This window comes from Corvus moneduloides, chromosome 2 (genome assembly GCF_009650955.1).
Source record: "Corvus moneduloides isolate bCorMon1 chromosome 2, bCorMon1.pri, whole genome shotgun sequence".
NCBI classification, from domain to species: domain Eukaryota; kingdom Metazoa; phylum Chordata; class Aves; order Passeriformes; family Corvidae; genus Corvus; species Corvus moneduloides.
Genome location: NC_045477.1, coordinates 57,700,926 through 57,728,325, shown reverse-complemented (window position 1 = coordinate 57,728,325; position 27,400 = coordinate 57,700,926). Strand labels below are relative to the sequence as shown.

General features: G+C 38.5%; 1 protein-coding gene and 1 long non-coding RNA gene across 3 annotated transcripts; one reads left to right on the top strand and one right to left on the bottom strand.

The window, feature by feature from the left end:
• Positions 1–98: 98 nt before the first annotated feature.
• Positions 99–989, bottom strand: LOC116439805. The gene is made up of 2 exons (XR_004238284.1): positions 899–989; positions 99–636 (listed from the first exon to the last, which is right to left on the bottom strand). It is a non-coding gene; the product is annotated as an uncharacterized LOC116439805 (long non-coding RNA).
• A 30-nt stretch (positions 990–1,019) lies between these two features.
• Positions 1,020–26,424, top strand: DNAJC15 (DnaJ heat shock protein family (Hsp40) member C15). 2 transcript variants are annotated; one of them, XM_032099815.1, is made up of 6 exons: positions 1,020–1,158; positions 7,657–7,708; positions 9,440–9,513; positions 16,208–16,284; positions 18,144–18,214; positions 21,343–26,424. In XM_032099815.1, exons 1-6 carry the CDS (start codon positions 1,057–1,059, stop codon positions 21,411–21,413), a joined length of 447 nt encoding a protein of 148 aa, XP_031955706.1. In that variant the 5' UTR covers positions 1,020–1,056; the 3' UTR covers positions 21,414–26,424. The 2 variants fall into 2 exon arrangements, with proteins under 2 accessions (XP_031955706.1, XP_031955707.1); XM_032099816.1 differs by lacking the exon at positions 1,020–1,158 and adding an exon at positions 1,919–2,190.
• Positions 26,425–27,400: the final 976 nt, after the last annotated feature.

Here is a 27,400-nt window from a genome sequence, read left to right as displayed (position 1 = left end):
AATTTATTATCTTTTAAGCTGGGTTTACTAATCAAGAAACTACTAAGTGACATGCTATTTTTCATCACTTCTATGCAAATAAGTGAATAAAAAAAGTATTAGTTGGGGACATTTTTATTGATTCGAAAATAAGTTTGAAGTTTCTAAGAAATCCAATGCCACTGAAGGTTTAAGAAAATTAATCACACATGATCATATGTTATATGTCCAATGAAGAAGTAAAACTGAATGCATTTTTTGAAAAATGGATCATCATACAACTTCCAATTACTTCTGTGCAGTATAAAGTTAAATTTATATGTCTCTGTAAGGTCAATGAAATGCTGTATGTGGTCAGCTCACCTCTATGGTACTTTAAAAAGATACTTAAGAGATGCTCAGAAGAGCAATCGTCATTTGAAATAGGAGGTAAGAAGATTAATTCTTTTTGCCCAGTCACACCGCTTAGCAACCCGCAGATGATCCAATTCCATCGCCAGCACTACCAGCTAGGAGGGAAGGAAAACCAGCACTAGGGAAGAGCTACTTCACTGCTGTACGCAAGGAGAATTTTACTGATTGTGGTACTGGACGAAAGGCGATGGAAAACTTCTGCACAGGGAGGCATCAGCTGAGGAGCACTTCCAGAAGGGTGAACTGTGATCCAAAGTGTCAGCATTTGCAAGGAATCAAAGTATAAATACAGTAAAATATATACAGACATCAACTGGTGCAAGCATGGAAATTTTAAAATGCATTTTAGTAGTTTTTTTCCCCAGATTAATTAGGCTTTATTCTTTCCTTTACGTATGTCCCTCCCTACCTTTCTAAAATCCTGTATTCTGGAGATAGGCACGAATAATTTCCGTGTGGCCTAAGTGTTCTTCCCCCTCCTGACCCTACTTGTTGATGCACTCACCAGTTATCCCTTATCCCTCCATTTCCCCCTTCCCGCCTCCCTCCCGGGTTGCGGCGCGCCTGCTTCGGCCCCGCGGGGGAAGGGCGCTTCGCGGTCCGTCCTGCCGCCCCGTTTGTCCCTCCGGCCGACCCGTAGTGTTCGCTCCTCCTCGCGCCGTCATGGAGGGTGCCGCGGCCTCTGCCGAGGGCCTGCGCTATGCCGAGTACACCCGGGCCGCTACGGGCGCCGGCAAGGGCCAAGCCGAGCTGGACCGGGGGCTGGTGAGCGCATGGCGGGACCCCCGCCCCCGGGGCCGTAAGGCGGCTACTGCCCCCTTCTCACCCCGGGCCTTCACACGCGTGAAGGGTGACTTGTGTCAGCGGGGCGCGGGCCGGGGCTGCGGGGACAGGCATTCTCCGCTCCCCTCCGGGCTGGGCAGGGCGCTTGGGGGCGGAGGGTCCTTGCCCCGGTGCCGCGGGTGGAGCTGCAGCGCGGGCAGCGGGCGTGGCGCCCCACCCGTGAGGGGAAGGGCACACCCAAAGTTCGTAAATGCTCGTGGTCCAAAGGAACAGCGGGAGTGAGAGGGTCCGCAATCAATGAGAAAGTTTTATTAGTGCATTACACGGTTGGCGTGGAAATGTTGGCCCCTGACCTACTATGTAAGCACACGGCAGTGGGTTTTGGATAAAGGGATAGGGTGAAAAGGAAGAGAGAGAGGAATGTATGAATTAAAGAGGAATAGAGAAAGAAAAAGAAAGAGAGGAAAAGTGAGAGAAAAAGAGAGAGTCAACGAGATCACCAGTCCTCCCTGCAGCCTCAGTCCAGCTGATAAAATGTCCTGGGGGCGCCTGGGAATACTTTTTTATGGATCGGTTTTTCCCGCCCAGAAGATAGGTTTCTCGCTTTCTATGCAAATCTGGAAATGGGCTGGAGGGCTTTGGTGGTCTGGTTCCCCCCCCAAGCCCCCCCCCGCCAGTCCATGCCCACTTCTTGACCTCATCCTTGCACTGTACTCTGTTGTGTTTACCTTCAGGAACTAGAATGAGGAAAACTGCTGCCCTACCTCCCCATGGCCCCCTTCTCCAGCTACATCTTGATCTTTCCCACGGCGTGTTAATACCAACAATCCTCGGTTATTACCAGCAGTTCTTGTCTGCCACTACCAAGAGTCCTTGGTTGGCTCCACAGCCAGTGGGTGTTTGGAACATACACATTAGCCCCTTCTCTTCGGGGATTCCACAGCAGGGTACATGGGAACACTTTGGCCCCAGCATTTGCAAACAAGGCTGAAAATGTTGTTCCTCCATGAAGAGGTGATACTTGATGTATTTTCACCCACTGGGCAAATGGTATTACCACTGGGAGGTTTGAATGTTGAAGGTTTTGTAGAGCTCTGTTTCAGAAAAGTAATTCTCATCTGGTACTTTGTAATGTGGGACAGGCTGGGTGGAGACGGTGTCTCCGAAGTTTCCTATGCTGTATCGTGCTCTAGAGGAAGGGTGCTGGGACTTTATCCCACTTCTTCATTCCTGTCTCTTAAGCTTGTTCAGGGAACAGTGAGTTCCCATTGGAAGAGACAATTGGGAAAAACACATGGCTTAAAGCCCCAGATGGTGAAGTTTCCACATTTTTTAAATGGCTTAGAAGTCTTACTTGCCTAACCTAATTGTGTCTGTGAAGTTGTCTCTACAATATTTCTACTTTTTTTAAAACACGGTTTTAAAAATCACACTTCTCTACATTATTTATTCATTGTTACTACAGTCTAGGACTTTTTTTTTTCTCCCCACAGAAGAGTCTTCCTGTGTATTTAACAGGAAGTGTGTAACCTTAAGAAGCTGGCTCTGAAACCCATTATTGTCACGGCCATTCTCCCTGGAGAATGCTAGCAGAGAATTCCTAGTGAATTTTGTTGAGTCTTTGGGCCTTCTTACCCATCTGGGATAAAAGTTGCATTTGGGGTTAGCATGGCTTGCTTTGTTATTGTGAGTATTGTCATGTTTTTGCTGAGGTCTGGAGATTGAGGTAGGTCTTTAGAGAACTAAAATCTGGATGTCTACAATTTTCTATTGAAATTTGTTCTTTGGTCAAGGGTATTAGCTGAAAGTCACTTGATCATGGTTACGTTTACACTCGTAGTTGTTTTACAAAAGCATTTGGAGCAATGGAGGAGCAGCAGTGGAAGCATGAGGAGTCTGTTCTCAAAGATCACCCACAAGAGCCTTTGTTAATTAATACATACTAAAGAAGATTGATTTGAATACTTTATGGTAATTGTTCTATTAGTGAATCTTCTTCTGGTTCAATTTCCTATGAAAAACTATCCAGAACTGTAGTTGTAGCTTTGTATACAAACCAAAGAGGTTAATGTAAATTAAAGGACACAAAATAACGTGAGAATTGTGTCAGTATGGAGAACAGCATCTAGCTGAAATTACTTTTAATTCATTGTTGGAAAATAAATTAAATTTCATAGGAAGGTAAGACTGGAGGGAAAACACTAGTTTATGAAATCAAATTGGTTGCATATAGTTTATAATATAATCCCACTTCAAAATGGTTCTGGCTCCATATAGTGTTAGTAAGGTTTGCTCTGGAGCAGTATTCCAATAAACTGTAGCTACTCTTCTGAGGAATAGAAAGAAGCCTTATACTATCTTCCAAACCAAACAATTATTCATATTTCAAGTCAAGAATTTTTATTTAAGGGGAAATCTATTTTCAGAAATATTTTTGTACACTAAGTTCATATACTTGTGTATCCTACTTCTTAGCAGCATACAGAACTAAGGAAACCCCACAGCAAACAAACAAACCTTAAAAATGTTTAGTTAAGCAATTTACACTTGTGTATTTATTTGAATATAGCTACGTATTTCCTATTTTGCTGGTCCGTGATTAAGCACGGATTAATTGCAAAATGTCATTCAGCCCATGAGAACATATTATTATTTTCTCCGTGCTTTTTATTCTGTTCTGCTCACTGTAGGTTTCTGAGGCAAAAGACTGTAGGGCTCTTGCTGTGTGTGACAAACTTAGTTGTGAGGGGAGCAAAATATTTTTCATTTGACTCAGAAGGGTGTTCCACTGGTTGTGGTAGAAGAACCAGTATAAAATCCGAATCTTATGCAGGCAGATGGGTTTTAACATTTGGGAAGGTGGCTCTTGCAGCCCATTGTCTTATGTAAGAGTGTTGTGCTGAAGTTTTAAAATGATGCATTTGAAATTCTCCTTTTGTTTGTAAATTTAAGTTTTTTCTACTTCATAGAAGAAAAAGCTCTAATGCTAAGTACTACAGATATCATTGTATTTTTTGAGTATATTTAAGTTAGCAGAGCACCATGGATTGGGAATTTGCTAAAATAATATCTCCTCCTTTCCTGTTTCTTCTGCTAAAAAATTAAGGCTACTGGAGAATTAAATATTAAGGGAATTAGCAGAAGGTCTCTGTTTTCTAACAGTATATGATGTATACCTCTCCACATACTGTGTGTTAATTAATACACTTTGTGCTCTTTTCTTTGCCAAATGCTTAGGTAAATCAGGTCTTGCAGTTACCTTTCTAATGCTTGTGTTTTCTTAAACACATTTCTGAAAAGATTTTAAAAAATTCGAGTTTTGCAGATTTAGCACAACTTTTTCATTAGTTTTCTTTAACAGGTTTTGTTACTGAAAACTGAACTACATAGTAAAATTAAAATCCTGAGATCAGCAGAATAGCATGGGGTTGATGACTAACCTTTGGGAGCTGATTCATTAAATAAAGAAAGGGACAGATGTTAGTTTTTAATCTTTTATTTCTTTATTTTTCCCTCTTGGATCTTAACATAATGATTTCATTTAAAATCCACATCTTGGAAGTTTATTAACAGCATTTTTGGAGGGGGGGAATGTCAATTCTGTCATAATTGAAAGTCAGTCTGTATGTATTTATTTATTTATCCCTTATGAAATGCAATTTCAAGCAATAGGAGACAAAAATGATCGTGGTGGTAGTTGTATTAGCATGCTGTAAATGAACTGCTGCCTTCCACAGAGAGAGTGAGTTGCTTTCATTTAATATTGACGTGAAAGGAGTGCATTTAATTAAAGCTCTGGACTTTACATTTCAAAGCACCAGGCTAACCTTGACTGATTCTTTTAAATATTCAACTGAGTTGAGTGAGCATGGAAAAGGAAACCGAGTCAAGTTGGACTAAAAGGACTTACTGGTTAGTACGTGAAGTTGCCCCTGTTTTTATGAGTCCATGTCAACTAAAAGCCAAACCTGCAATCTCACACTGATTAAAATTCCATTTTTATGGCATTTGTATAGTTAGGATACATTCACGCCATAACAGACATTCACGATGCTTTGATATGTCAAGTTGTCACTTCTTTGCTAATATGCAGCGAGTGACTCTTCTCTAACGTGCTCATAATGCAAATGAGGTGAGTTACCATAAACCAGTATTTCTCAGATTTTCTGATGCCAGTACCTCACTTAAATGTGTAGACAGTCTTTTCTGCCTCCCTGTCTTGAGCTTTGTACCACTTTTACCAAGTTTTGTGTCTTGTCTTCATTTTCCCCTTGATCCTGCATCCTGCTTCTATTCAAGAGCTACTGCCGTGTTTTTTACCTGGTGTATTCGTGGCAGCAGTAGCTTTCCTGCTAGTGCTTTCCACTGATTGGACTAATGCATTCCAGCGGACATGGCTGACTGTCAAAGGCCCTCAGGGGTCTCTGCATTGTGCTCCCAGATTACTGAGCAAAAACACTTAAGCTCCTTCTGCACTGAACTAACAGAATCCTGCTATTATTTATTAGTCTGGTCTCTGTGCTTGGTCTTGCCTGTGATGAGGTGTCTGCTGCTAATGCCTTGTTGGAACCTGCATGTCTTGTAAACTGCTTACACCACCTTTTTGGTGGCAAAGCAAGTATAACTTAATTTGGACAATCACAGGCTAATAACTTTTTTTTTTTTTTTTTGCCAGTGTGATCTATTTCACACATTGTTGAGCTCTTAATTGACTGTAACCACTTAGTAAAAGATCCTTGCTGTCAGTCTGAGTAAGTCCAGGAAACTCTTGAATATTATTCCATGGTCACAAACCACGGGACAGAATAATACAGAATTGCTATAAGGTTATGATATTTTCAGAAGTGTGGCTGTTTGTGGTTTGTGTCTAAATGGAGAAATTGGTGGAATTTTTTTGAATGTTTGAATATTGAGAGCCTGGGAAAACTGATTTGTGAGAAGAAATGGAAAGAGTTTTAGTTTAGTGAGGAGATGAACTGTATGCTTTGCAATTTCACATCATCTACCATTTAAGATAACATGTTTAAACTTTTTCAGGGGGAAAAGATGAGGGGAAATTTTGTGGAACTGAAAGGAACAACAGACGTAAAACTACTACATTATTTTTGCATTCAGAAGTGAATGCTAATATTGAGACTGAAGACTACACTGAAATGGAAGCGTTAGATAACTAAAATGGGATATACAGGCAGATTTCTAAGGCAAAAATTCCCCCTCTGGTAGGTGGGAGGTAGGTACTTGGTTAAAATCTGCAGGATCCAGAAGCTAGATCCAGAGCTGCTTCTCGGTGACCTCAGAGGAGGCTGTGACTACTTCTGTCCTGAGCTCAGTGCCTACAGGCAGCAGTCACAGCCACTTGCCTTCAAAGCCAAAGCTGTAGTAGCCACTAGGCATGATCGCAGCCCTACATCTTGTACAGCTGCCTGTTTGCTGGGCAAGTTGCCAACCCATGATCTAGGCCCTACTAAGCCAGCTCTAGGAAGGCTTTGAAAACAGTATTTCTGAACTCTTACTGTACTCCCACTGTCTAGAAATGAGATTGGGTACAATCAAAGAGTATTTTAGCCCCAGAAATCTTAGTGGCAAAGGCATTTGGCTCCAGATCCAGTTAATAGGGCATTCACATTGAAGTTGGAGCTTTAAGTCCTTCTGTCAGAGTTGCTTGTACAAAATGTATAAACCAGTTATGGGATAATTGAGGAAGTAAGTCATATATAGAAGAGACAGTCTGGTGATAAAAGCATTTTCACTGTCATTATGTTTTGAATTAGAGATAAACAAGCCTAATCTGATTTCTCAGGTTTCCATGGGGAAAATTCAAGGCATTATTGAACTGTCATATGATAAGACAGGTAATGCCACAGATGACTATTTCCTTTGTTTCAAAGATTACATGGAGGCTTTTCAGAAGTGAAGAGCTTGTTACCCTTCCTGAGTTCTGCAAACATGTGAGAAGTCAGTCCTTTCTTCAAGGTTTACCTGACACCTTTTATCAGCTTCTTGATCAACACAGGGATACTTCTTATTATCCTTCCTGAAGTGCCTGATTTTTTTTCAACCACTGTGTAGGAAAATACATACACCTGATATGGGAGTTTTGAGTTAGTTCTTCATGTTTTTGTAATAAATGAATACTTTCTGTTATGTGCTGTGTTGAACTAGTCTGTGCAGGTAATTTCAAGTAATCCTGTATGGTTGTGTGCCTTGTGTTTTTATCAATGCATACTGTTAGCTGATTTCAGTGTGTGTTCTCTGATTTGCTAGTGGGTAGTTCAAGTTAAACCTGATGGGTTGGCATGGGTTAATGGGACTGAACTATAAAATCTAATGTAGTCTGTGGAATACAGAACTTACTTTCATCATTCTCGTAAGTTATATGTGAAATGTCCACATCAGACGTCAGAAATACACATTGTTAAAGTTGTATATATATCAAGTTAGAATTTGCATGTTATTCTGATTCCTGTTTCTCTGCTTTAGGCCAGGACTATGATAGGACTTGGACTTGGTGTTGCAACTGTTGCATTTGCAGGTAAGGTAAATTATCAGTGGAACTCTTACTTGTGAGCTGCAGTTTCCAAAAGGGTTAATGAAATTTTTATGAATATAAATAGTGGAAAGGTTGCTTGAGAGTACTATGGAAAATTGTGTCCACCTATAGTTCCTGTCCCTTCAAAGTCATAAATTCCAAAATTCTTTTTGAAAAAGGTGGAGAAAGCTGGAGAATGTAATTTTATGGACAGCAGCTAAAAGGATCCATCTGCTTTTTGTCTGCAAAATGAAAGGTGAAAAGCTTATTTACTTAATAACATATTGCAATGTGGAGGTTTTTTAGTACAGAAGAGTGCAACAAGATCCTGTGATGTGAAGGTGATGCTCGACGAATTCAAATAGAGGAAAATAAAAGGTTTTAGTGACTAGTGATTTATCATACTGTTTCCATACTGCATTGTTTATTACCTGAACCCTTTGCATCTGGACTGTTTGTTACTCTGAAAAATAGGTTCTAGTTTGAACACAGGGCATGAGTTTAACATGATTTATACCCTGGGTTACTTGGTCTAGATAACTGTGGTCTGTTCTTGTTTTGAAAGACACAAATCGATTTCTGTTATTTTCGGTATACAAAACCAACCATGGTCAGCTATGTACAAGTGCATGCACCAAGAGTAGATTTAATAGATGAACAACTTGCACAGTCTGTCAGCAGGTGTTTGGTGGGTACAGTTGTGTTGTTTTTGTGATTAGGGGAAGGAAAGACAATCTTTGGTGATATACACCCATTAAGCAGTTGGCTTATCTATGTGTTTGTATAGAAGCAGGAGAGGAATGCTCCTAGAATTTCTTCTGCTGGTTGAGCTGAAAAATTAATGTCAACTAGTGAAATAATGGTTAACAGAAAGCATTAAGTGAGGTAATGATTTCACAGCATTTCAGCAGAGATACTCTAAATGTGGTTTTAACTTCTGTGTTAACATAGGCACAGGCTTAGATCACTAGAACACGGACACGTTATGTGTTTTAAGAATTAATGCAAGATGCTATTTGAATGAAGCAGAGCCACATTTTATAAATAGTTTTTCCACTGTGTGTAATAGTAAGTTACATTGCTAATGAATAGTTAAAACAACTGGAGAGAGAGGATTTACATGGAAAATCCTCCAGTAACATGGCATAAATCTTGATTCTGAAGTTGATGGACCTGCTTTGTACTTCTGAGAACACAGTCTTACAGGGATCTCTCTAGTCTTTCCTAGCTATAGACATTCAGTACTAGTGGGGAGTTGAATGGCTCTGAATCCCAGAAGATCGTCTCTTTGTAACAAAATTAAAAATGCAGTATTTACAAGGTGTGTGATTAAGCATACAGCACCACAGCAAGAAATGTGTAGTAGTGCATGGATTTCTTTTTTTGAAGACATAACCTTTGAACAGTATTTAATAAATAATGTATATCCAAAGCTAATGTTTCAAACTGCCCTTTTTCTTAAAGTTCACGAGGCAGATACCTTCATTTATCATATTGAAATGTATTTAAATCTGTTCATTTAGTGAGTTAATAGTGAGTAAACACAATGGATCTTTACAGTCCATGACTAGGTTTTTAGATGCAGTATACTAAAATTCTTCTCCCTCTCCCAATAGTTTGGGGTTTTTAAACCAAAATTCTTTCTGCTGTAAGCTGACGAGCATAAGTTGGAGCTTGTTTGTGGAGTATTTTTGCATTTTACTGAATATTTCATTTAAGCTCCATCTTTTTCAGGTCGTTATGCTTTCCACCTTTGGAAACCATTGGAGCAGGCAATTACAGAGGCAGCAAAGAGGATTTCAACTTCCGTAAGTTTAGATATTACTTTATGATAAATTTATGATTTTGTATTTCAAGTATTCAGAAAGGAGATATTTTGTGTTAAATACAGTTAAGTGTCACATAGATAATTCCTTTCCCAGGGTGGGGCTGCTCCCTACTGTGTAAGTTCTGGCATGATGTTTTCTATATTTTAAATCCCTATGGATAAAGCTGTATCGAAATTGATAAACAGTTGTAGTTTTTTCTGTTGATGTTCCTTGTTTCGGAACCCTTTACCAGTAAGTGTAATGATAAATTGTTCAAGTGTGCTATGAGAAAGTCACTAATTCCTAAAGATTGCAAAGTGATGACATGCAGTTTCATTTCAAGCAGCTAAAAGTGAAAGAATTTGGTCTTTTAGATATAGTGTTAAATATCAAGGAGACAAATTGATGAACTTCTAGGAAGGGTTGCCATGGAGATGGGAGAGCTTGTGTTCTGGTTAACATACGAGTTGTCTTTTTCTTCTTCCCCGGCTAATTTGAAATTTTAACCAGCTTTTTGTTCTTTCGGTTTGCCCTACTTGTTAAAAAATACAATGAGGAGGTAAAAAATAAAGAAGTAGAGCGTTGTGAGGGGGGCATATGCAGGGAATATTTGAGAGCATTTACTTACTGGTTCAGTGGCTATGCTTTCCTCTGGTAAATAAATACATATGTTCCATTCCTGTTTGATTGAAGTAATTCCCAGTGAGGTAGATGTCTGCTTGTGGCAGTGTGTTCCTTCAGAGTTCATAGTCTGCATACGCTTATCCACAGCAAAAGAATGCTATTCCCTTCTTGATGCTGATGGGTGAGCGTGTTCAGGGAGTAGTTGTTACAGATTATTATTTCCTGCAAAATATGCTAAAGGTAAGTTTTTTAAAAACATGATACTAGCATTGTACCTACTAATGTTAGGCCAGTTGCAACACTGAGCCTGTCTAGACAGACACTGTGGTCCAAATTCAATTCGCATCTGTGCTTGGTGTTCATGTCCTGAAGGTGCAAGCTTGATCAAGGCAAGCTTCCTGGGGAGTAGAAGGTTCAACTGTCCTCCTGGGGCTGGTCCACATTGGTTTTTACTTGCCATGTGTTTCAGCCAGAAACGGTGCTCCTTGATCACTTTTTTTGCTCTTTGTCCCTCTTATTGCATTGCTGTTGTGAGACCAATGTCAGGTTTTTTTTCCTATTTCAAAGTAATTTTTGAGAGATTCCCATGTTGCCTGCCAAAACAGCAGAGGGGACTTGAGGTACTGTGAAATAAATTGCTTTCACATGATACAGGCTGACTTGCAGGCTTGCTACATGTAGCAAGCAGTACATGTGGCTTCAGAGTATGGAGTGCTTCAGTCTTCACCCTTCCTCCTTCCCTCCCTAGCAGTTTTACTCCAGCAATTCTTTTTCTAGCCATTTGTAGATATAGGCTAGAGAATCTAAATTCAGATATGTTCACATAAGAGAGCAGGCAGTGACTCTTTATAACACATTGAAATGTGGCATGCTACTGCACTGAGAGGTGTCTGTTCCTTGGAAACTGTACCCCTCAATACTGACTGAGCCAAGTTCATTGCAGACCTATCTCATTTTTACCATAGTGACTTTGAGTCCTGCAGAATTCATGAACAACCATAAAGAGCAAACCAGGAGCTTCTGCATTCTAAGTGTTCCTAGTCCCTGGAGCAGTATCCTCTGTCTGCCTTCACATCCTGCCTTTCTGCCCAGAATTGTGTGCTGATTTCCAGTAGGGTGTCTTTTCTGCTATTCTATTTCTGAACTTGAAAATACAGGTTTTCAGTGTAAGATGAGATCTAGTGGAGACAGTAAAAACTCTATTCCTGTTTGCCATTTACTGTATATATTTATTGGCTTTATATTTATGAGGATAGTGATAATATTTTTCTTCTACAACCATAGTCCAAATTGAAGATCCTTTTATAATTCTTAGCCAAGATTATTTGACTTTTACTGCTCTACAGCTACTACTTTCTTGGTTTGTATTTTTTAATATTTTTTTTCTTCTCCCCTTAACAAGAAATTATTTTCTTTGAAACAATAGAGAAAACATTAAATGCAAAGGTCCTGTGTAAGTGGTTATTCTCCAAACTTCTTATTTTAGTAGTTTTACATGACTTTGTGGAATTTGAAGCTGCTGAGTATATCTGTGAATTAGCACTTTCATCATGTTTCTTGACAGCTTATTGCCCTTTACACTGTACTGACAAACAATATCAAGCAGTTGGTACTTCTGTCCGTACTTACTGGAAAAGGCGTCTCGTGACCTTTAGTGTCTGGGCTTAGTGTTACTTTGCTGGATTTCTGTGGTGTTTGAAGGCACCTGACTTGGTCACTATAATTGTCCGTGCTTATTCTCGCTTTCTAGAATCAAATCTTGTCCTCATGGTCTCCTTTTTCTTGAGAGTCTGTGAAACAGCTGCCTATTCAAAAGCTAGCTGCCTTCCTCTGTAAGCCCCCACTCTTCCTCCCCATTTACAATTAGTCCCCTCCTCTGTTTGTAGTAGAAGTCACAGTTGATGTTGGTCGCTCCCAGTCACACATGGTAATACAGATGCTGTTTATTCTTTCTGCCTGCTCACTAATAAATGACTTGGGAAAGGTCAAGTTGAGCAATTATGAAATGATCATTTAAAATGCTGCTTGCTGTATCTTGAGGATTTTACACTTCCTATTTACTTACGTAAATAAATAACGTGTACAGTCAACAACTGCACTCATCTTTTAGTCAAAAATACTAAGTAGAAGCAAGTAAAAGTGTTATGCTTTATTCTGAATTTTTACCTCTCATTTAACTTTAAGACAGTTACTTCATATTTAAGAATGTATATTTGTAGATGCTGCTGTAATTTAGTCTTGAAGTTTTCTACCATCTTTCTGTCAGTGCAGAAAGACACTAGGGGAAACATTGTCATTTCCACTCTGTGACAAGTCATAATGCTTGCTCCCACAGAAATGTTTTTTAGTTTGAGCCTAGTTTTGTCGCTGGTATCACAAATGCCAGTGACACTTTTTTGTTTCTCTGTGTTGTAAAAAGAGTCTGTTGGCAGTAGAAGGTGCATAGCTCTAAGTAGTCATTTGGCTTTCCTTCCTCAGAATTAATGCCATTAATTAGAATGTTAATATTGCCTTAAAGAGTGAAATAAAAGAGCAAGTATTTCAGTAGCATTCATTACCTTTTTTGTGGAATCAGTGATACTGAGGGTTGAAAAATAGATACCTATATACATATATACAGACAGACAGACATACATAGAAGATACTGAAGACAGAAACAGCAATTGTAGGCCAAACGAACTGTCAAAATACTCAAATCCAACAGTCATGAAATTCTGTGTTCCATAAGAAAAGGATGTCTTCTGTAGCACAGCATTAGGCTTTCACACTGTATTTCCCTTATTGGATCTGATTCTGCTCAGACTCAGAGAGTTCTGAATTGAGAGATAAGGATAGCAACCATCTCTCTTGTCCTTAATTGAAAATAAAGTTTCCAGAGAACAATGCAGTCCATTTTATAAGGTTTCTTTTCTTACTAAAGTTAAGGAAGTTAAAGTTGATATTAGCAAAATTGTGCATTATATTATATCACATCTTCTAAATATTTTGTGGTTGTAGTTTGGTTTTTGTGTTTGTTTTTGTTTCCTCTAGTGTTCGATACCTTTTTGGTGGAGGGGACTGTATTGGTGCTGGAACAGCAACGTGTAGAGTTTTCAGAAAAATTCACTACTCCGTGTAATGTAATGCATGATCTCAGTTTTGGTGCTTTCAGTGTCTTAACTGGCATGGAAACGGTGATTATGCTTTCCCTGTGCTATGAAAGAAGAAGTATCTTGAAGATGTCAGGGTCCCCGTGCACTGGATTTTCTTGTCTGGTTGCTTTTTCGAAAATTTGCAGGACTGAGCAGACATTTGCAAAGCAAGTGCAGCCATTTTCTGTCCCTCCCTATGCCCCAAACCTATTAATAGCATTTGTTCAGAAAGGAGGACTTACTTACATAAATTGCTGAGCAGTAATAATGTGCAAGGAAATTAAGTAAATTAAATTATGCCTCCTCCCCTTCCCCCAAATAGTACAAAGAAATGAAGAGCTCATTTCAATGATTTTTGCAGTACAAAATTTTCTTTGCAATTGCTGGAGCTAATAAATAATCAAGTGTCTAGAATTGCCTGCTCATCAAGGAGTTCTCATAACAGAAAAATATCTTTCTAGCCATTACTTAGAATTTACAACTAGGGAAAAAATGTTTTAGTTTGAGTAGCGTGCAAAAGGGCTTTCATTAGGGAACTAGAAATTTGCCAAGGTGTTCCCTAAAATGAATTCTCAGTATTTCTTCCTCTTTTTTTCTAGCCAACAGAAAAAAAATACTTTTATGTGTAATTTCCTTGTACTTTAAATTCTGCTAAGGATGGACATCTTAATTGAAGAATTGATTATTGTTGCTACATCCTCCACTTATGAGAAGAAAATATTTTTTTTCTTGAAGACCAGTTCAACAGTTTTTGTTTGTGTGTGAAAGGACACAGGCAAAAGAATTTCTTTTTTCATTCCTCTTGGAGGTAAACAAAGGCTTCCTAAGGTTAGAACAGTGTCAAGGAAGCAGGCTTTAAAAACATGAAAAAATATTTCTGAATGTAAGCCTACAGCCATTCCTCCCTAGTCTCTCATTTTAAATAGTATTTTAGATGAAATCTACCAAGAACAGAGACAAGCTGTGTTAAAGAAAATTCAAATATTGCTTTTCTCTACATGAATAGCAAACCTGAGTTAGAATTGTATGTCAGCGTTGAAGGAGAGAGAAGGATTCGGGAAACCATCTGCACCTAGACTGCTTTGGGAACAAATGTTTCTGGAAGACCTTTCAGAGAATATTAAAGTGTGCTTTTCTCTTTTGCTTGCAGTAATTGTTGGGCATTGTTGCAAATTTCTGTGCAGTTCTGCTCTTCAAGGGTGTTACCCGTTGACCACTAAATTATTGACATCATTTCCCTTTGGAGAACCAGAGAAGCCTGTGTGTTCCCTTAGTGTTGCACACTCTAACCTGTCATGTGCATGTGCACTATTACAGACTTGGCTTCTTGTGTTATCCTGTAGTTATAGACATGGCTCCTCCACAGATTCTCCTTGTAGGCATGGCATGTCCACAGGTGCTTCAGCTTTGATACCTGTAGTGTTACAGTAGTGGTTATTTCATTCATGGTTTGGGGTGGGAAGAAGGAAGATAAAATAAGTTTTGGATCATAACAGCGCACTAAAAAATCTCTTCTGTGGTTGCATGTGACTTTATGGTAGCAATAGGTGAAGTATTTCTGAACCATGCATTTGGGTGAGTATCACTCCTAAGCTTAGTTAAAGGCTTTGCTTAGATATCATAGACAGAGCCCTTTAAATGCTATAATGCTTGAAATTATATAAGAGAGTTTGTGTAGACATAAGGCAAAATTCTCATTGAATATGAATGGCTATATTTAGTGAGAAGAGTGTTTTATTACGGGCCAGGCACATCTTACTTGAGGGTAAAGGGAATACTTAAAAATAGTCTCAGCTCTTGGGCCAGACTTCCCTTTGATAGCAACAAAAGAAGCATATTTTCCTCCAGTTGATAGGTTTCACACTGAGGAAAAAACTTCAGTCTTGTTGAGTGGTTTCTGTATGCCAGTTCCCCAAGGCTTGGAGCTACATCTGCTACCTCTGGGACTTACAGAAACATTCACATTGAGATCACTGCTAACCATCCGTGGTGGTTCAGTATGGGTTTTTCTTCATAATTTAAAATATATTTATGGTTGACAAATATACTTTCAACCCATTCTCTGTGACAATTAATTGTAATGATTTACTCTCATCTCCATCTCCTTTTTAATGTTCTTTTCCCACTGTTTTTTCTTCCCTTCTTAAAACAGTGGATAAAGTTTCCCATGACAGTGAGTTTAAAAAAAATTAACTCCAGATCCTATATCTAATAGTTGTCAGTCATTGGTTCTAAACGAAGGATGTAAAGGCTTAGGATTTCCCCATATACTTCACTATTTTCCAGTGTTCTCCAGCTCAGTGATTTCCTGAAATAGAGGTTGTGGCTTTATGCTAAGCCTTTTTGTTTTTTTTTTTCTTGTGTCTTTTTGTTTATTTTCAGGGTTCCTTCAAAGAACTTATGATACACTTTTTTGAAGTAACATTCCTTCACATGGAAATCTGTTCTTATCTCTATTGGAGTATTTTACCTACTTTCTTTGTAGAAATATCTGGAGTGATTGTCCATAATAGCTGTGAATGCCGAAGTATTGCCACTTCAGACATTTTCCATTGTGATGGTATCAATGCTGTTCTTAACAATTATCCTGCTTTCCCTCCCATGCCCTCCCCAACACATGCACTATACCGCCGTATGCTAGTATGCACTTTGATTCTGGACTTTTTTGCCCATAGTCAGGATTTTAATGGTTGTAGCTATTAATATCTCTTATTAGCAGTAGAAGATTGTGAAAACACAGATAGTTATTTTTAAGTTGGTTTTTGCATGTGTTATCACTCAGAAGTCCTTTCATATTATCTGGTTTGCAGTCATTCCATGCCTTTGAAATAAATTAGAGATGAATGTAATGCTCTGAATGAGGTCATATAAATACAGTTTAGTTCCTGGCACCTTGTGCATGAACTAATTACTGCTTTTTTTTCCTTTCTTCTTTTTAGAGTCTTTCATCATACTATAAAGGAGGATTTGAGCAGAAAATGAGTAGGCGAGAAGCAAGTCTTATTTTAGGTGTAAGGTAGGTGTGTTGCATCAATATGTTTTAGTTTAGCAAGTATTGAATGAAGCAGATGCATGTTGCAAGAATGTGCAATACTCTGGCCAAAGCCATAACTTTTTTTGTAAAAGACTTCTAATGGCTTATAAATTACACTAATATTCTGCTTAAACTAAGAGGCAAACAATAAAATGCTCATAAAACATGTGACTTTTGTTTGGATTGAAGGCATGGTAACATACTGCAGTGGAGAATTGTTTTTGCTGTGCCCCGTCTCCTTTTCAACAGAGCCACTCCCCAGCCACGCATTTCCCAGCCTCTAGCATTGCAAGGGACACTTGCATCCCAAGTACCAGGCTCTGCGCCCATCCTTGTGGAATTTCACAAAGGGTTCCCATCACCCCATTCCTGCAGCCTCTCGAGGTGCCCCTGAACATCAGCCCTGCCCTCCAGCATATCAGCTGTTTCCTCCAGAGTGATAGACTTCTTGGCCAGTTGGTAATGTTAGAAGGCAGCATGACATTGGTGTGACTCAGATTGTGAGTCAAGGAAAATGTGATTTTGACATTACATATTTGTTTCATAGTGATTAAGAATCTTTAGAGCCCATTGTGAGATAAGCAGTATCTCATGAACTAAGCAAATTCGAAGTAAACCCCTGTTTTCACAGTTGCTTCTTTGAGCAGACCCGCATGAGCTTCTGTAACATGCAATTGCCACTTTTCCCAGTTATGCTTTTGGCCATCCGAGGTTCTAAATGTGATATAACAGCTTTCCTTTTTAGTATTAAAAACAGCTTTACAAATCAAAATATTGATGATTGTTATTTATAATTGTGTGATAAATCATTTTGGTTTTGTATTTATATAATCCAAGACCTTTGACCCTCTGTTTGATTCTTACTTTCTAGGTTACTTTCTTTTTAATTGAAGTATTCTTTTCTTATGCAGTTCTGTGAACTATTTTTGCAGCATACCCTAATTTCACTGTGACAGAATAATAATTAGAGAGGTTGTTTACCTAGGGAATTTAGTTAGGCTGATACCTTGCATTCAAGCTGTATCTACAGAAAGATTAATTAATTGAATCATCACTGATTAAGAAGTCACCTGAAGTGGAAAACACTGATTCATTTCTGCATGCTAACATATCATAAAAAACTGAACCATTCAAACTGTCCTTTTGCATACAGCCCTACTGTATTGGCATACTGCATCCATAAGTGGTTATTTGTCTGGTAAGGTACATATTTTGTGTTTATTTTAGGCCAAATACATATTCTATGTTTTTCATTGAAGTAAACAGCATTATGTAGGTAGCACCTGTAAATCAGCGTGTCCCTGAATGTAACACGTTGAACAGCTTCGCAAAAATAACGCATACAGGGATTTTTTTCAGGCCCCAGCAGAAAGAAGAAATATTTATAGCTGCTATAAAAATATTTACAGTAGAACAAAATGGGATAATATTAAATGTTTGTTGTTTTGTCACTGGTCATAAAAATATTTTTTTTCTTGGAGGAAAAATTGTGTTTTCTGCTTTAATGCTAGAATAACCAACCAGATATATCCTAGAACTGCTGGGGCTTTCCTATTTCTTTCCCCATCAATTTTTTTTTTTTTTAATGAGTGGATGTATTGCATTTTACAAAAACCTGAAAGATATTTGTATGTGTAAAATACACAGGCTTTTGAAAAATGTCATTCTCTGTGTCTTACATGCCTTTGTTGTTGTTGCTTCCTCAGAGATGCAGTTTTATGTTTTGTCCACAAGATGGTGAAAATCTCAAGTTTTAATTATTTTTGAAGCCAGTATAAACTGTTAATTTTTAGCCTGAGTGCTCTGGCATTTCTCATAAGCACTTCAATTTGTTTTTGCAGTCCATCTGCTGGCAAGGACAAAATCAGAACAGCACATAGGAAAATCATGATTTTGAATCATCCTGATAAAGGTAAATGATTATTATTTTTTCCTAAGCAGGGCTGGAAAGGAAGAGGCTTAAATGAGATCCTTAAAGTTTTCTGACTGTGTAAATAACCACATTGAGTGCAAACATTTGTTGTTTATTTATTGACTTGAGCTTCTCTCAGATAAACTGAGCTTTATGAACCTGTTTTACTCATTTTTCTTTAAAGTTTTTTCCTGTACTTGTGCTGCTTCAGTTAGAACTGTGAGCTCAGATTGAAGTGTGGTTTTCCACTCTTTGCAAAAACTTCTTAAAAAATAAGGAAAAGTAAGCTATAAAAATTTTACGTTGAACTAAAATTCCTGGTTTTGAACTGTGATGGACCAATTGCATGCGCAAAAGTAACTTTCTGTGAGGAAATGTTTTGCAGTTAATAAGTTAATCATTGATGAATTTCAGACTTTATAGGATTCAGTTGGAAAGAATGTAAAGCTGGGCACTGTTGCTTTACTGGCCGGGTTTTTAATGTAAATTTATCTTAGAGAAAGGCTATTATTATAACTTTAACTACACTACAGCTGGTTGAGAAAGAAAGCCCATATGTTCATTGCTGTTTCTACTTTAAAATAACAGATGGTGAAGAGTTGCACTGTACTTCAGAAGTCAAAAGGGGAAATCAGAGGGTTTTTATATCTTTTTGACAGAATTACAGGCTCCCTACCAGCACCCCATTTTAAGAAAATGAAAAAGTAAGTGTGACCACTGGCCCTGGGAAGTGCTTAGTTGATGCTTTTCTTTTCTCTCTTCACCCCTCAGTTCAGTTTCAAAGTTGTCCTACTTGTTTGATTTCAAACTTTCATTTTTTGTTCTGTCTATAATGGATAAGCTGCACAGACATAGATAAGAAATTCTCTTCTTCATTTCTAATATATTATAGTGGTCAAAAGTCTCTTCACCACCAGAGCACCTATTAGGTCAAGATTTTTTTAAGAACAAACTTCTAAGTTTGTTGTAGCAGTACATGGAGACGTGAACCAGAGAGAACTGTGAATCTCCATGTGGATGGATATTGAGGAGATCTGAAGAGGTGGTTCCTGTTAGGAAGATCCCAACGACCCTAACAAAGATTTTAATGCCGCACTCTTAGAGTTTTAATGCCCCTGCAGCTGGGCACAGTGTAGGTTTGGATGGAAGTAGTGAGCCCTCCTGCGTGACAGTGAGACACAGAGTAGGATTTCTCAGCAGTATTTTCTCAGTAGGAACACCAGTTGAAGGGATTTGTGCCTCTCTGGTGCCCCTGAAACTCTTCCAGCATGGCTGTAGAAAAAACCTTGTGTAATATCTTCAGCTGCAGAGTGAGGGCCTGGAGTAATCTTGAACACGTGACATGACAGAGAGGCTTGTTTGCTTGTGTATAGATCACTTCTGGCTGTGGGTAGCACAGATGTTCTTTTAAAAATAATATTCAATGGTATAGTGTAATTTTAAAATAATATTTTGCCACCTGGAGTTGTTAGAAGAAAGGGCAGTAATTTCAGATTTTAAGTTACATATGTTCTGAGGTCCAAACTGTTGGAGAGAGAATTATTAGAAATAAATAAGCAATATATAGAAATCTGCATAATAACATCCGCAGAGAGTGCTACTGAAATGGTTGCTTATTAACCTTTACAGTTCAGTTTTAAAGAGTTTCTATATTGATATATTGTGTGTTAATTTATCAGTTACCAATTCTATGAAAGAACATTTCCTCACAGAAAAAAAGGAAGAGAGAAACCTTTTGGACTTGCCTTAATTACAAGCAAACACTTAGGCAATCATGAGATTGAATTTCCTCTCATTGGAGGGCTACAAAATTAATATGGCACTTAAGGATGTAAATGTAGTGAAAACACTTCCAACAGATTTTAATTTACTTTAAGATCCTGTATTCCAGACATGTAGAAAATCAATGCACATTTAAAAATTACTTGGAATACATTGTTTATTGCAGGTTTTAGTCTTTACTATTTGTTTGATCCTCTTATCTACTGTGTGAAAGAAGCAATAGTCAGTGTGGTAAATCCTATTCCTTGCTACAAAGCTACTCGATTTAAAAAAAGAAAAAAAAAATTACTTTTTCAATAGCCGTTTCATTACCCATCCCTTGCCCTGCTTCACTTTCTTCCAGTGTGGCTTACCTATTAGAACCACACTCAAACAAGACCAAACCATGGAAAAGAGCTTCATTCTTTTTTCCGAGTTGTTTTACTACACCATGAAATGACTTTATACTGATTTGGATTCCTGCAGCAATGTCCTAAAGAAATCTTTAAGCAAGCCTCACCTTTTTGTTTTTATTTGTATATGTCTGCAACTAGCTCTGCATGTTTCTTCTATCATTGTGTTTTCTGGTTAATAGAATGAATGAAATGGTGAATGAAAAAAATGGCTGAACAAATGCCTTGGAAAAGGCTATGCAGTACACAGTACTGCTGGAATCACATTTTCACATAAAAATATAGGTGTATTACAGTGAGTGGTAAGTTACTGGTATAGACCTTTTAGTGTTGTTTTTGGTGACTGTGGCCAGATGGTTGGCACTCAAGGGGAGAGTGAAAAAAACCCAAACACAAAAAGACTGCTGAACTGTAATCAGATTGTTAGATGGAGCATAGAGCAGTGACAGTGTTCAGCACTAGAAGTTAGAAGGTGTACCGTGTTTAAATATCTTTAATGTGATGGTTTCTGGCTGGTAACTCTGGGCATCTCGCATACAAGTTGCTTGCACAATAATTCTTTGTCAAACTTATTTTAAAATTTACCTCTCAGTTTTTAGGATGAGTGGAAGTAATGGCTGTTAGGTTTGAGTGAATGTTCAGGACAGCTGACCTTGCATACATTTGCGGTAGCATCCCACTGCAGATCTAAATCACAGGACGTAAAGTGATTTCAGATTTCAGTCTTCTCTCTGAGACAAATTGTTCCGCATTATTCTACAGTGATTTCAGTTTTGATTACATTTCTCATGTTTCCTTATCAATTAGTTCACTTCTTATCAATGTCATTTGTATCAAAAGGATCTGTGTAGGAAAGAGCTAATAAAAGTGAGTAATAAAGAGATGCTGCAAGTGAGATATTTTGGTACTAATACTAATGTGTAAACAGTATTACTTTCCCCTTTCACTTCTCAGGTGGATCACCTTGCTTAGCAACAAAAATAAATGAAGCAAAAGACTTGTTGGAATCCAGTGCCAAAAACTGAAATCCGAAGCCTTGGATCATAGGAGATTCAGCAGATACATTGTGCAATAACTTCATGTCTGCTTGCTCTGCAGTTTCTTAACATTGATTGTTCATACCTATTGTCATAATTAAAATGTTAAGATTATTTAAAAGCAAACAAATATTTTACAGTTATGTAAAGTTATGTACAGTTATTTCCCTGCAAGGAGCAAGGAGTTGGAATGATCCTTCTAACTTGAGATGTTCTATGATTCTGTCTCATTTTTTGTGTATTTTTACAAAATTATGATCCCTTACAAGCTTTGACAAAGTTCTCTTAACTGTCTGTGCTTTTTTTGGAAGTACTTGTTTCTTTCATTAAATTTTGGATCTTCTGAATTAAAATTCTAAAAACAGTCTTAAATATAGGCTTGTTTCTTCATTAGTAAAGAAACAACCCTATCTTTTAGGGTCACCCTAAAATCTGTGACAGAGTATTGAGTCACAGGAAATACAGCAGACCCCATTTGGCAAGTTTTCAGCACCACCCTACACTTGAATCCGTTCATTTGTGAAGTAGTAGGGTTTGTTCATGGGTGCAGTTTGAGAGCTGCAACTCAGGACAAAATGAGTGATGGAACTACAGACTGCAGCTTTCACTAGGTGTGTATATGGGGCTTGGAGCTATGAAGGAGGATTCTTGGGTTTGGTTACTTCTTTTGCATATTAAAGGATCTCTGAAATAGTCAAGTAATTATTTAGACATGCTTTTACTTCAAGACACAGTGTATGTTTAATCTCTAGCAGTTGGGGTGAACATGGGGTTTTCTGCAAGGGTTTTCATGGCAGTGGGATTGAAGAAGGTAGGTCTATGTGGCATGGTTTAGATGGGTATTCCAGACTGCTGTTGTCTGAGTCAGCCTGGTCACGTGAGCCTGGTGTAGGACTGGTACAGCAGGGAGCAAACAGGAGAGTACCTGCTTTGCCCATGGCTCCAGGAGCGTTTCCCGGGCTAGTTCTCCAGGAATGCTCACATTTCTGCATTATGCTTCATATCCCAGACCATATATACCTCCCTCCTTACGTAGCATCCTGGCAACCTAGTGCTGGCTTTGGGGAATCCTGAAGTCATGGATCTCAGACTTTGAAGAGAAAAAGTTTTAATTGACAGGTGAGAGAGTAGGTGCTATTTAGAGCACTTGACTTCTGCAGATTTCTACCAGTAAGTTGTCTGCAGATGAATTAAATCTCCTAAGCATAGACAGTCTAGTGCATTCAGTGCAAGACCAAAAAACTTGAAGTGTCCATTTAAACTCTATCATTAGAGTTACAATAAACAGCTTGCTGAAGTGCTACAAATATAAAGCTTAGACACTCCATTTTTTAGGTTATTTAGCCAGAGGTAAGATGGCTAAGAGCAGTTAATATGAAGTTGGATGCTTTAATAATTTATTCACCAGAACATGCATTTGTAATTCATCCAGTGGTGGATGTTCAGATTATGTGGATTTTTCCTTGAAAGGAAGAAAAAATATGAAATTATTTTTTATCAGGTTCCTCACACTTTGTTACAATTCCCTTTCTTTCATTAAAGGGAGATGAAAAATTTTAAGTTGACCCTAAAAGAAAATAGTAATTCTAAGTACTTCAGAGACTTCATTGCAATTAGAGTGGAAAGACATACGGCGCAATTTCACTGGATAAAGCAAAAAAGACTGCTGGGAGAAACCTGCCTGGGAATAGCATCCGCTATACAAGTACTATAGTTGCGTCGTATAACTAATGCTCTTATACAAGAGACTTTAATGAGAACAGTTTATTCCTATGCAGTAGCTTTAATTGGTTCTTGTTAAAGGAATAGCCATCAATTAATGCTCATTTAGGATTAGTCATTCCTTTCACTGGTATATCAGTCTGTATTGGCAAAAAACAGAATCATGACTGTTCTCATTTTGGGAGAAGTGAAATGGTGGCGTTCCTAAGTTTCTGAAGTGGAATCTGTAAGGCTCTGAATCGTTGTGCAAAACCAAAATTGATGTGAATTGTAGGTAGCAAAAACATTCTGCTTAATGATTTTGAACTGACTAGCTGTTGTTTTCATATAGCTACCTTTTTTTCCCTGAGTAAAATGAGTTGCAGAGAGCTGTTCTAAAGTATCAGTTAAAACAAATGCATTAAAGATGGCTACTTGCTCTGTTCTTAAAAATGAACTTCCCATGTCTTTGTAAGAAGCACAGGGTTTGGGGGTTTTTTTTGTGAGATCCTGTCGCTCATAATTTCCTCCCTGATCTAATTATTTATATCTGATTATTTCGGACAAAACACTTTTTTCTGCCTTTAAGTTATGAGAGAGATTGTCCTTCTTAACAGAAAGAAATAAAACCAAGTTCCAGTTCTGGTTTCTCCATTTTTTTTTCAAAGCCGACTACTGACCAGTTAACAAATTTGATAAATTAACAAATTAAAAAATTAGAGAGATTAACTGGCTCATCCTATCGCTGGAAAATGCTGGAAAATAAATGAAGCTAATGAGGAGCAGTTGTAAAAGCATCACATATACAAAAGCATATTTTTTCTTGTCTGTTTACTTGCACACCTTGCTTTACCTACTAAGTGATGTTTAGAAGGATGAATATAGGACAGGGAAAGGCAAATAATGGAAATGCTGCTCAGTTTGTTGTTGCTGATAGTCACCATGGCAGGCTGAGGAGTGTCTTTGGAGACTGCCTTGCAGAACTGGATTGATGCTCAACTGGGCTAGGAAGAACGGGATGCTACTATTTTTAAAAGCATAGCCTGGTAATTTAATCTTAAAAATATTCAGCCTCCTGAGACTATTTTCTTTGCTTGTCAAATGCATAAATGTTTTTGTGTAGGAAAAGTGTGTAGAAGTTGATTTATTCTGGTGCAATTTCTGTCCATCTGTAGCACAAGCAGGCTCATTTTTCATGTGTTGCTTTAATGTTCAGAAAATACTCATTTGTAACTTCTTAGCTTGAGAATTCCCAGGTATTTTTCTACTTGGATGATAACCAGTCCCAGATATCCTCTATAGCTTTAGAGGTCAGGCAGGACTGAGAGCATTTATATGGCATTGCTGTGGGTGATTCCCAGTTTATTTAATGAAGCAGAGCTTGCTCATCTGCCTGGTTTTCACTCTTAGTCCTTGGGAGTTTTACCTGATATTTCCTTCTTTACCCTTGATACAGCAGAGTTAGGCAAACTTACATACTAGATCTACAAAAAGACCCAGTGGAATCTGCTTATCTGCCTATGCATGAGTGCAACTTGGAAAACTTTTGCTGGCTTAGGATGGGACAGGGATAGAATCGAGACATAAAAAAACAAGGGCACAGTTCACAAAACCATTGCCTGATCTTCTAGGTAGTTTTAAAGGTCAAAATTTGCTCTCCTGTGTGCTTGGATTTTTGCTTCTGTATAGGTGTAAAATGACTTTCTTCTTACGAGGTCTTTGCTGAGTTCTACACTTTTCTCATCCTTAAATCAACAAATTGTGTGCCTGGTGTCTTCAGTTCCCTGAAAAGCCTGATCTGGTATCTGTGGTTGTGGGGTGCCTCATCAGCCTGGCTGTGCAAATCACAATATCTGACCTGCTGCTCAGGTGAGACTGGTGATGAAGCTGGGCTGAGGAGGTGACAGCACTTGCTCTGCTTCCTGCTGCAGCTTGTGCCCTGCTGCAGAGTATAAGACTCATAAAGCCTGCAAGATTCCTGGGCCTGAGTACTGAGCTCAGGTCAGCTTCAAACTATGAAACCATGTCTAAACAACTTAAGGAAATTCACCAGCTGAGGTATTACTGACTTCCTTAGGAGCCTCACTTCCCACAGGTTGGTCTTTAGGTATTGGTCTTTAACTCAGACTCTTCTTTGAGCTTCTCTATGCTAGTCTGACTTTGGCAAGCAGCATGATAGACTGGCACTAAATGGCCGGCTAAACTTTCCAGAACTTTTTAGTTGAATTGTGACAATATGAATGTTTTCCTTGGGTCATAACCAGCAGGGTTTTGTGTGTAGGTTGCAAAGCCATGTTAGTGAATTTGGATCATCACCAGCACAATCTTGGGACTTTTGAACTTTGTCATTTCAGCGATTACTCTCAAGCAACAGGTTGTATGTACATGTATGTATAAGCATGCCCGTGTTTATACACACACACAGAGCTTTTCAGGATCCTGTGTGGAATTTTGCATCTGTACTGGGGCACACTTCCAAAAAATAAAACTTTTCTTGATTTTTTTTATAAACTAAGTTTTCCAAATCAGATCAAGACAGCAAAAATAATGCCAAAGTAAATTAGATGTGTTAATTTAATTATGTGCATAAATAGGAAGCCTATTAAAAATCAAACAACACACACCGCCCAAGTGTCTCCAATTTTTGCTTTTTATTGAGTTTATTCTCAGTTTTTCTCTGATATGGATACATACAATGTAATTATGAGTCTTCTAAGGAAAGAGTGTTCTTCTGTCATCATCATACTGTGTTTGTAGAAGATCCATGTACCCAACTTTTTTTTAAAGGAGGCAAAAATAAAAAATAACAGCTTTGTGGGATGTTGCCCAAAAAAATATTCTTTTTGCGAATGATTAAAATTTAAGCTACATTTAAAATACGCTTTTTTATTTTACTCTGGAGGCACTGAGTAGGAGGGAGGGATTTCTAAATCATTATTTGATGTCTTACTGATTGTTAATGGTCAATGAACCATGGATACTCATGAATACTTGAATTGTCAGCCTAGTTAGCAATACACCTACTTCCTTTATTATTAGGAAATCACAGAACTATACCTAGAATAAGAAATATCATTTTGACAATGGTAACATCATCAGATTAATATTCTTAAGATTTTTCAAGAGGTAGTTATGGAACACAGAGTAATTGCTCTACAGCTTCATGTATTAAAACACGTCTACTGTGCTATTGCAATTTCCTGATTTATATACTGGCTTATACAAGGAGAGGTTAATAAGGTGGATTTTTTTTTTAATAGCAAATATTGTATCTAATAAACTTTAGTTTTAAATAGTGGCAAAGTTCTCCAAAATTATTGTATGATGTAAATGTTGCATCAAACATGGTTCTGTATGCAGTAATTTCTCCTGACTGTTGGATTTGATCTGGGCAACTTGGGTGTTCCTTACATCTGGCAGGTGAGTGAACAGTTTGTGCTGCAAAGAGTAATAGAGGTCCTAAACGCTCCAGTGAGTACAATTTGACTAATACAATGTTAGGAAGAAGTTCTTCACTATGGGGTAGTGAGACACTAGTACAGGTTGAGAGAAGCTGTGGATGCCCCATCCGTGGCAGTGTTCCAGGCCAGGTTGGATGGGGCCCTGAGCAACCTTGTCCAGTAGAAGGTGTCCTTGCCCATGGCACAGGGGTTGGAATAGAGGATCTTTAATGTCCCTTCCAACCCAAACCATTCTGTGATTCTATAATATAATGAAAGAAGTGTAAACAAAATTCTAGTGAAGAGCTCAATAGATAAGAAGTTGTTGGCATGACTGGGAGCAGATGGAAGTGGTTAAGGGGCTTACTTTCTAGAAAGCTGGTGTGTCCTGGGTCTTTTCCTGTTCGACAAACTCGTCAGTGACCTGGAGAAGGAGACTGAGCCCTCATCAAGTTTACCAATGATGCTAAATGATGTGAACCACTCTTTACAGTGGAGGGAAGAGCTGACATTCAGGGGGACCTGGAGAGGCTGCAGGAATGGGGTGACGGGAACCCTTCGTGAAATTCCACAAGGATGGGTGCAGAGCCTGGTGCCTGGGAAGGAGGTACCCCTTGAAGTCCCAGGGGCTGGGGAATGCCAGGCTGGGGAGTGGTTCTGCTGAAAGGGGCCTGGACCACAGCAAGAATAAGAGCCGGCAGCATGTCCTGGCAGCAGAGAGGGACAGCAGCCTCCCAGCTGTGTGAGCAGGAGCATGGTCACCAGATGGACAGAAACAGCTCTGCTCTTCTCAGCCAACCACACCGAGCTGCAGAATCCAGTCTGGGGACCTCT